The 10,990-nt window shown below is 44.0% G+C and overlaps 1 protein-coding gene across 2 annotated transcripts in view; it reads left to right on the top strand.

Moving 5' to 3' along the window:
* Positions 1-2,091: 2,091 nt before the first annotated feature.
* LOC147636337 (cysteine proteinase inhibitor A-like) overlaps positions 2,092-10,990 on the top strand; it is a 54,917-nt gene continuing 46,018 nt past the window's right edge. For both annotated transcript variants that reach the window (XM_086801772.1, XM_086801773.1), the window contains exon 1: positions 2,092-2,252. In XM_086801772.1, coding sequence (XP_086657898.1) covers positions 2,103-2,252 — 150 coding nt within the window. In that variant the 5' untranslated portion in view covers positions 2,092-2,102. The remainder of the gene's footprint in view (positions 2,253-10,990) is intronic.

Below are 10,990 nucleotides of genomic sequence, written 5' to 3'. Positions count from 1 at the left end.
CATTTGTAATAAAAACACTTGAAAATGATGATCCCGTTGACCCTATGTGATGACCTTTTAACACCACTACGGTTTTAAGAGGTTGCTTTATAGAAAAAAGGTTTTAATAAACTTTAATATCAACTCAATTAGCCACATTGCTTATAGTGCAAGCCCATGGGGACTTGAATGCAAAGAAGTTGCACGATTCCACCCGAAGTTACCACCATTTTGAAAATGCCCAAGATTTGCATTACAAGTATGGGAAAATCTATCTTTGTTATACGAGAGGAGAAGGCATTGCCTTGAGCTTTATCTTATAGAACATTGTGTTAATGTAGGAGATGAGCAAATGTTGGGGATGAGAGAGATCAATTGTTGGCAAATGGCATCGATGCTAGTTGAATGTTATTCGTGCTAGTTGCCCACCACAAAGGAAGGAACCCTTGCATGCTTTAAATACTAAGGGCAATGGCTACGAGCTATTGTGGAAGTCAACTAACATGTTCTAGCTTCCCGAGCTTGTGGGGGTGAGAGCCACACAGTATCTACCATATAGATTTGTCTATTGAAATACTACTGAAGGTGCACCATTGCACACACAAAGATTGTAGCACACATAGAGAGCACAATAAGCTATGATTGCCACTAGAGATGGTTTCTTGAGTCTTAAAGAGGTCTTATTATGACTACATCTAGAAAATAGAGGATAGTGTAGATCTTGGAAAGTTGAAATCTTTCTCTCTCTCTCTCTACTCTAAAAATTCACAATCAGAGCATGTTTAGCTAGCTAATCCTACCTAGCTTGGCTCAATTCTAAGTTCGAAGTCAACGAGAAGCAAAGGAGGATTAGAACATAGGATTAAAGCTACAATTGCCACTAGAGATGGTTTCTTGAGTCTTAAAAAGGTCTTATTGCAACTACAACTACAAAATAGAGGATAGTTTAGATCTTGGAAAGTTGAAATCTCTCTCTCTCTCTCTCTCTCTCTTTCTCTCTCTCTCTCTCTAAATACTCTTATTTTGAGCTTGTTTAACTAGCTAATCCTACCTAGCTTAGCTTAATTCCAAGTTTGAAGTCAACGAGAAGCAAAGGAGGATCATAACATAGGATTAAAATAACAATTAATTACTTTAAAAGATGATGCCTAGTAGCAATAAGTAAAATCAATAATGTGGAGACACTTGCCTCCCCTCACCAATAAACGGAACACACATGCTGACCTGATATTCTAACACTTTTCTTTGTGTGAACCTCTCAAGGGAGATCCCATGGAGCCAAGCAATCACAATAATTTCATAATTGCAATGACCAAGGTATACACATTACTAATTGAGTCTTTGGTGATCCTCCTTACAGAGATAGGAGTATACATCTTTCACTATTTTTTGTGAATGGATTTAATGTAAGAATAAACGAAGTTGTAGGAGCCTATATTTAATTAAATCACTTTTAAGCTTTATAGTCGATTGTACAACATCCTACAAATGTTGAGAAGAATCAATTCGATGAGCATGTGTAATGTCATGGTGGGTATGAGCATACGTATGGGCATGTAGCTCCACACTTTTAGATTCACAATGGATTCATCTTAGTTAGGCATCACTTTAGCTTAGGTAAAGTAGTAGTGTGTTTATGCACAGATCATTTGTTAATTGAGTGGGCTGCCATGAGATGAAGATCCTTGTGCGAGCTCGTGTGTATAGTGTGTCGAAGATGGACTCTTGGTGGCAATCAAAACATTCCACCCGCAAATTGTCTCCATGGACAACCCTACCTTGCCATCAAGGCCGAGGGCTAGTTTGCAAATCAAAGGTTCTTGTTGGGTTTTGATTTCACAAGGTGCCAAGGAGTGTGGGTTTTGATTTCACAAGGTTCTTGTTGGGTTTTGATTTCACAAGGTGCCAAGGAGTGTGGCCATTGCCGGAGATGTCCTCGACTCCTCGTCACAAGTGTGTGGATGCAACTCAGAAGAGTCAAGGCAACTCAGAAGAGTCAAGGCAACATCATAGCCCACCTCGCCTGGTTAATATTATTCCTTGAAAAAATAGTGCTCTAGCATCATAGCCTAACTTGGATCCCACGCCATTGTCACGTGGCTTCTTTTACAATATGCATAAATATGTGCCTCTTCCTCAAGTATCGTTCATTTCTTTCTTATTGCTTTTCACTTAACGCCATGGCTACTCTGGGAGGAAAAAAGCAAGTCGAACATACACCGCAGCTCGTCGATGTCGCCAAGTTTGCTGTCGATCAGCACAACACCCGCCAGGTTAATCCAATCATTTATGCTATTTGGTGTTTTCTCCCATCTAGGGTTAGGGTTTCTGTGTATTTAGGTTTAGGTTATAATGAGTATCTTCCCACAATGGATGTCAGAAAACCCTAGTCGTTCTTTGTATAGCCGTTCTATGACCTCTGCCGATTTCAAAACATTATCCAAGCTGTAAACTGTGATAAATTCACAGTTTACGTCGTACGAGAAGCCTGCCCACAGGGAAAGAGAGATTCTACGAAAAGCATTGAAAGGTGGGCCTCCCCATAGGGTTGAACGCACGTGATAAACTCACTGAAAGGATGTTACGTCAATTAAAAAAAAGTGTTTTTGATTAGTAATATAAGTAATGATTATTTTGTTCAGTACAATTGTACAAAACACGAATCTTATTTTTGATTTATTTTAAATAATCATTAATTTTGCAGTACATTTATGCACTAAAAACGAAACTACAGAATGTAGGCTGGGTTAAAGATGGAAAATCTGATACACTGGAGGTGAATAGTACCCAGCTGTCTCCTAGAAGATTCATTCATCAAGAACAGCAAGGGTTTCATTGCTAATGATGAAACACTCAGGGCTTGTGAGGCATGCCACTCACACGAGGGCGAAGCCAATCAATTACTATAGGAGTGAAGAGGATGTCTACCTGGTAGACAAACACAAGGCACCCATCATTTCTGGTATTTTTATGTTGCATTCTATCTCCACATCACAATGGAAGGCCTTAGGAGACTCTTTCTTCTTTTCCCATCATCACGATCCTACCTCATGGCATCTTATTTCAGTGTACATATCGAGATGAAGTCTAGATTTGACATTTTAATTTATTTTTGACCAGATTCACATAGCTTGGGTGCTAGAAGGGGACCAAAAACATATCCAAACAAGAAATGTGGTCCTCATCCCTGTCTTGAGATGGAACTAGACAAGTCACAATTATTGCCTTTCACTACTGTAATAACGGGCCAGAGAGTACCTTGGAACCAATTAACTGTAAACAAGATTAAGATCGCTAAAAGCAGCACAACCCATCTAATTTTGCACTGTCGGTGTACTCCGAGCACAAAGCCAAGTGGATCAGGCTTGGGCCTTCGACCTCTACTTAACAACAAATGAAATATCTCCATGGTATATCACAGTAGGGGCCGAAGATAGGCCAACCCCCCTCCCTTTAGATTATATTACCAAAAAGAGTGTCAAGCCTCCAAGGGATGCCTCGGAGGACATACTTGCAACAAGACTCCAAACCTGCAAAACAAAGCCATAAAACCATGAGGGGGGTGCGGGCCTGACTCACCACCCAACCATGACAGCCGTGGGCAAAACCCACAAGTCTTGGCTGTCCCCACTGAGCCACGAGTTGAGCTGACTAGCTAGACGTGCCGACCAGTCTCTACCCCATGACGTCCCATACCACCATGAGGCTACCCTCATGGCCCTCAAGACTGCCGCCGACCTCGGTTGCATGAAGCAAGTGCACGTTTGTACTAGATCTAGGCTCTTAACCGCAGAGCTCTCGCATAGCCTCACGAGACTCTGACGGACTGACCGACGTTGGCCACCCTTTTGTAGGCTCTTGGCTGGTCACTGGTGACCGGGCATCCACACATGGGTGCCCGCCTGTCAGTCCATCCCCAGCCTAGCTCGCCAATTTGCTTTGTCTAGCTTTTATGTTTTATGCAAAGTGATAATGGATATGTGTTAAGGCTGTGGCCATGTTCAAATGTTTTAATATGCTTTGATGGTATCGACAAGTGTGTCAAAGGTCCTAGTCCCCCGGGCACTCGCCGCGAGTTACAGCCGGAGCCCAGTGAAATGGTCATTGAGGATCCACCAGAAGTGGATGAGCTTGAGGGGATCTTGCAGCCAGAGCAGATTGTGTATCACAAGGAACGCAAGCTTGCTCTGCAGGCAAAGTTGTGAGGCGTTACCTTGTGAAGTTTAGGAACTATCTTCCCATTGATGCTAAATGGGTAGATGAAGAGTGCTTCAAAGATTGCCCGCATGTGCTTCAAACATATTTGGATGCTTTTCAGTTGCGGACAACTGTTTAGAAGCTGGGGGGGATGTCACCATTTGGCCACTCAATTGGTCCACCCGTGCTTTCTTATCATGTATGTACATTGGACTGGTGTCCATGGCAGTTGTTTATGCCGGGAATTGATGCCACTCATGTGATACGGTAGATTTGGCTTCCCGTTGGGACTTGTGCCTTTGTGTACATGCCCGGAAATGCTTGGTGGATTGGTGTTCTATTGGGTCTCGTACCTCGTGTACTTGCCTGGAGCACGTCTATTTTGGTATAGTCTCAAGAACGGGGATTGTCCATACCAATGCTACATTGCATAGCATCTTTATGTGCTTGCTTGCAAATGAAATTGCATGCTGTTTTCATGCCTGCATGACCTATGTGTAGTTCCGGGCTAGGGGACGCCTGCCCGTGAACCGTGCGTTTGAAATTGTCTGCTGACAGGTTGTGTGGCATGTGAACAGGTGGTAAGTATTACCTAATCTAGGCTCAAATAGCTCTTAGGACTTAGCCAATATTAATAAGTGAGTGCGTTCCCACTTCATTAAAGTTTGGGCGCCCAAAAGTCACTTATAAATTATGGCCGCTTCCAAGTTCACACTCACTGAAGTCCCGAGGCGGACAAGACTCAATGTCCAGGACCTGATCCTCCCCTTTTACTCATAAATGGGCATCTCCCCATGTCCCTTCACCTGATTAGATCCGAATTCACTTACTTATTAAGAGAAAATTCGTGTTTTCTCTTCATGAAGATTTTTGGAGGCTGAAAACTCTGTTTTTTCACCATTTCTCTCCATTGCCAAGCTCTCCATAGCCATACCCAACTTGCTAGGGTGTTTTCCAAGCTTCCAAGAGTGTTTCCAAGTGCTAATCACTCTCCTACTCACTCCCAATGACTGAAATTCAGCAAAATAGCTCTCATTTTGGTTTTAATTTCTGGTCTTTTTGCTGAAAACCCTAATTTCAGCCTTCCTTTCTCAAGTTGAACCATAGGGGAAGCTTTCCCAAGGTTCCCTTCATCCTCTTGAAGACTCTTGTCGCGAAGAAAGGCGACAAATCAAAGATCTCAACACTCCAAGGACTTTCATCGCGAAGACTTCTGCTGTCATCGACTCTACTTGCTATTGGTGAGCTTTTATGCTTAAATATGGGAGCAAGTAGCAGGAGGAAGGAACCGGATTACAAGATCACATATCCTGTGTAGTGTTCTCTTGTCCTACGTGCTCTCTTGCAGATTGTTGCTACCATGTGTTGGTGGAACAATAGAGAGCAAATGGTAGGGAACATGGGCACTTGAGAGGGTAGTGTGGGTCACTTGTTTGCAATATTGTATTCATATGCATTGGTATGGAAATCTGGTCAGAAATGCCCATGACACTATGTACTTGATTCTCCCAAGATCAATATACTTTATTTGAGGGAGGGGTCAGCCGTTCCGGCTCATTGTGTGTCTCTTGTCAATTCAGCAATTTACTTCTTGTATTTGAGCAAGTGTCCATCAAATCTTAGTGTATTTAAGGGTATTGATTAGCATTGTGTTCAACCAAGTTACACAGCAACCTTTTTATGCTTATCTTAAGACCTAGCAATGGTTGTCCACACCTGTGCAAAGGCAACATAACATACTCATGGGCGGCGACAAATATCTCATCTTTGGTGCAAAGGGTGGCAAGATCACTTTGCCATAGACGATCTCAAATGGGGCCTTCACCGTGGATGCATTTACCATGTTGTAGGCAAACTATACAAGCGATAGATACTTCTCCCACACAGTCTATTGATCTGCAACATAGCACTTGAGAAGATGTAACACAGCTGAATGTGCAGCCTCACTTTGGCCATCCATTTCTGGGTGATAAACCAATGATCCAATTTAGTGTCCATGTTATCAAAAGAGAGCCCTCCAAAACAGGTTCGTAGTCTTGGGATCTATATCCCCATAAATGGACTTCGGCATACCATGATGCTTGAAAAATATGCAAGAAAGACCTTCACCATATGCTTGGGTTTAATGATCTTCCTCACAGACAAGAAATGTACTTGCTTGCTAAACTTGTCCACGACTGTGCATATAGGATCATTACCCTGTTGGATCCTTGCGACACACCTACGAGTAGGCAAGGCAAAGCCAAACATAGGTCATAGGACTGTGATCTGACATCTTCACTCTCAGTCACATCTTGTACTTGAATTTCACTTGTATTACTAATTTCTTGTACATAATACTAAGCAGGAGTTGAGGAATCTTATGTGTTGTATGTGTGATTCTGCGGCACTCTTCTTTCTCTCTCTGGAAAACCCTACCACATAGGCACAAGTGTTCTACACAAAGCCTAGGGAGCCTACAAATCTATTAGAGCACTTAGATTCCACGAGTGCACAGGTTCGGGTTTTGGGAAAGTGAATATTTGGGTTCTCTTCATTGCACCTGGGTTAATTGGGATATATTTTGATTCCTTGCCCCACCAAACCTCTACCTCATCCCACAGGGCTGAAATCCCTCACCTGGTCCTTGATCACTTGATATTTGTCATGGATTCACAATTCACTAATTTGGTTCTCAGCATCCACGGACGCGCAGGCATCTAAAATGGAGGCTATATCTGCCCGTCTCGACAGGATGGAGTCAACACCTCAAGCACCTAGCATTTCAAATCTGGAATCTATAAGGGCCCATGCATCAAAGCAATTATTTTCCTCGGATACTCACATCCTCTACAGTACCCCAAAGTCTCAATCGGACCACGGTTCATGTCGATCCCCCACCATACACGGGGTGGTCTATTGCTGCTCTTCCCTTGATAGCCTGTCAAATCCCCACGGATCTCCTTGTGATCGTTCATGGTTCGAGACTCGAAACGTGCAAACAAACGAATAAACAAACAACAAGGGGGTGCAGGCCTGACTCACCTCCCAACCATGACAGCCGTGGGCGAGCCCACAGTCTTGACTGTCCCCACCGAGCCACGAGCTGAGCTAACTAGGTTGACGTACCGACCAATCTCCTCCTCGCGACGTCCCATACCGCCACGAAGCTGCCCTCGTAGGCCTCGAGACTGCTGCCGGCCTTGGTTGCGTAAAGCGGGTGCACGTCTGCACCAGATCCAGGCTCCAAGACCATAGAGCTCTCACAAACTCGCGAGACTCTCTATATCCCAATAACTAACCTTGGCCACTCTTTTATAGGCTCTTGGCCGGTCATCGGGCGTCCACACTTGGGTGTCCGCCCGTCCATACTTGGGTGCCCACCCGTTAGTATTTCCCTAACTCAGCTCGTCAATCAGCGTGCCTAGTTCCAAGCTTCCCCAAGCCTCGAAACTAGTCTTGCGTGCGTGTAGCACACGGTAGATACACACTGTGCACATGACATACTCCCCTTCCTCTAAAAGCTCACTCCTGAGCTCACTTAAAAGCCAGGGTAATCTCTCTGAAGAGTAGTCAATGTCTCCCATGTAGCGTCCTCCTCAACATGATCCTTCCACTTGATCTTGTATTCCGTGATAAGCGTATAACGCAATCTTCTTTCACGAAATCCAAGAATCTTTTCAGGTTCGTGCGGAATAAATGTCATGCCCTCGACATCTATAATTTCTTGAGGAGTAACTAACTGATCTGCTCCACCCAGTACTTCCTTAAGTCTACTGACATAAAATACAGGATGAACTTTCACACGAGAAGGCAAATCCAATTCATATGCAACTGAACCAATCGGTCGTGTAACACGAAATGGTCCACAGTATCTAGGGGATAATTTCGGAGATCTACGTGTCCATAAAGTCTCGGAATCTTTTGGAACTCGCAAATACACCATCGTTCCTTCAGAGAACTCTCTGGGTGAACGATGTCTATTAGAATAAAACCTGTCTCGGTCTTGAGCACTTCTAATAGATTTCTTTGCAACTTGTAACATTTCCTGCATATCTTGCAAAAAATTACGTGCTGCATCATGCTGAAGTCCTGAGAATCCTACTGATACAGGTGATCTAGGTTGAAAACCATACATAAGCATGAAAGGACTAAACCCTGTACTCGTATGCTTAGTACTGTTATATGCAAATTCTAACATAGGAAGATAATCCTCCCATGAACTCTGTCTTTTGGATACATATGCTCGAAGCATATCCTCCAAAATCTGATTCACTCTTTCAGTCTGGCCATCAGATTGAGGATGATCTGAGGAACTCAAATTCAAAATTGTTTCCAACTTCTCAAAAACAAGTTTTCAAAAATCACTCGTAAACTTAGAGTCCCTATCACTGACTATGTCCTGCGGTAACCCGTACAGTCTAAACAATTGCTCGATAAACTGCCGTGCTAATTGCGTAGCTGTAATAGTCTTCCGGGTCGGTAAAAATCTAGCCATTTTTGTCAAGCGATCTACCACAACCCAAATAGAATCGTGGCCTTGATGTGTTCTTAGCAATCCGGTGATAAAATTCATGGAAATACTTTTCCATTTATTACTTGGGATTTGCAAAGGATGCAACAACCCAGCCTGTCTAAAGCGTTCAGCTTTATTTGCTTGACAAATCTGACACTTGAGAACATAATCTTCTACATACCCTTTCATCTTTGGCCAATAAAAAGTGTGTTTCACTAATGATAGTGTCCTGTGTACCCCAGGGTGTCCAGGAGAAGGGGCGTCGTGACACTCGTTAAGAATCTTGGACCTAATGTCCGGGATCTGTGGTACGCAAATTTTGTCATTACGGAATAGTAAACCATTCCGAATCATCCATTGGCCGCCTGCAGCCTGAATGGTAGACTGCTCAGTCATTAAGTCTTGGTCAATCAATGAGCTCCCGTCCTGGATCTTCTGCCAAAATGGACCAAAATAACTATAAGTCCTGCAAAGCCCTCTCAATGACTGAAATAAGTCAGTAGAAATCTCGGTGAACGACAAAGTATTCACCTCTCTAATCCGACTAAGCGAATTTGCAATACTATTCATGGACCCTTTTCGATAACGGATCTCAAAATCAAAATCTTGCATTAACTCTGCCCAATAAGCTTTCCTTCCTCTCAAATCATCCGCATCACACACATACTTGATTGACTGATGATCAGTCAATACCACAAACTTGGAGCCATATAAATAATGTCTCCAAACCTTGAGAGCATGAATCACATCATAAAGCTCTTTCTCAAGGGTTGGCCAACGAGATTGAGTGTCGTCTAGCTTTTTACTTTCAAAAGCAACCGGTCTACCATCTTGAAATAAAGCAGCTCCGATAGCATAGTCACTGGCATCAGTTCCAAGAACATAAGGCCGACTAGGATCAGGTAATGCTAAGATAGGTGCTTCCTTGACTTTATCTTTCAAAAGTCTGAAGGCCATATCCAAATCGTTATTCCAAGTGATAGGTTGATTTGACTTACGTCTACGACCTTTCAATAAGTCGGTCATCGGTAGTGTGAGCTAAGAGTGCTCCCGTACAGATTTTCGAAGAAAAACAACAAAACCGAGAAAAGAATGAAGTTGTTTCACTGTTCGCGGTATAGGCCAGTCCAGAACCTTCTGAACTCGGTCATAGTCAATGCTCAATCCATCTCTAGTGATCTTGTGTCCCAAGTAAATGATGTCGGTCATAAAGAACTCACATTTACTTAACTTTGCATATAGTCGATTCTGTCTTAAAATAGATAAGACAATCGTGAGGTGTCTGACATGATCCTCAAGAGTACGACTATATATCAAAATATCATCCAGGAACACCACCACAAATTTTCCCAAATGTTCACGAAAAAGATCGTTCATCATTTGCTGGAAAGTGGTTGGAGCATTGGTTAACCCAAAAGGTAATACGAGAAACTCGTAATGGCCATACCTAGTCCGAAAGGCGGTTCTTTCGACATGCCTTTCATGAATACGTATCTGGTGATAGCCAGTACGTAAATCTATCTTTGTGAAATATTTCGCTCCCACTAACCGGTCAATCAGGTCATCTGATCTAGGGAGAGGATTGTAGGCATATGCTCACTTATGGTAGTGCTATGTGTGAACAGGGCTTAACCAAGGGCACTTTTTTCCATGTGGTTTTTTCCCTTGGACATCAAGTGTGAAAGGACACACATAATATTTTGTACTTCTATATTATATGGATGTGGCACACATGCAAGGGTTGACTTGCATTTTGTGGATACCACACTTTTGGCTCTCTCTCTCTCTCTCTCTCTCTCTCATTTCTGTGTGTGAGCTTCTCTACCCTGCACCTAACCCTAATGTGCAAGTTTGTGTGTGTGAGTGTGTGAGTCCAACACCCAACATTTGGTATCAGAGCTGGAAGCTGTCCCTGGAGTGGTGGCTGTGCAGAATCTGCAGAAAAAATTGCGAAATTCCGTCGACGCTGTGTTTTTCCGTCGACTGCGAATTTCCGTCGCCGTCCGTCAGAGGTTTTCGTTCGCCGGTTCCGTCGACGCTCCTCCGTCCAGCCACCACAATCGGGCGGCACTAGTGGGGAGCCCCCCACCACCGCCCAGCCTCGCGGGCGGCGCCACTACTCCAGCCGGCGTGCCAGCTGCACCTCCCGCTCGTCCGTCGGCGCTTGGGAGCTCCGTCACCTCCGTCCCGGCCCGGCCTGGCCCGTCAACGATCCGCACGTGCTCCCGTCTGGCCTTAGTCGTTTGGGCCCAGACCTCGCCGTCACCGTCGCCCTGCGCTCGCCGTTCCGACCGACCAGCGTCGTACCCACCGTCGACG

The sequence above is a fragment of the Cibotium barometz genome, chromosome 8, assembly GCF_041138505.1.
Source record: "Cibotium barometz isolate CiBa-2024 chromosome 8, ASM4113850v1, whole genome shotgun sequence".
Lineage (NCBI taxonomy): Eukaryota > Viridiplantae > Streptophyta > Polypodiopsida > Cyatheales > Cibotiaceae > Cibotium > Cibotium barometz.
Note: the sequence above shows the minus strand (reverse complement) of the source record. Positions and strands in the feature narration are given on the sequence as shown.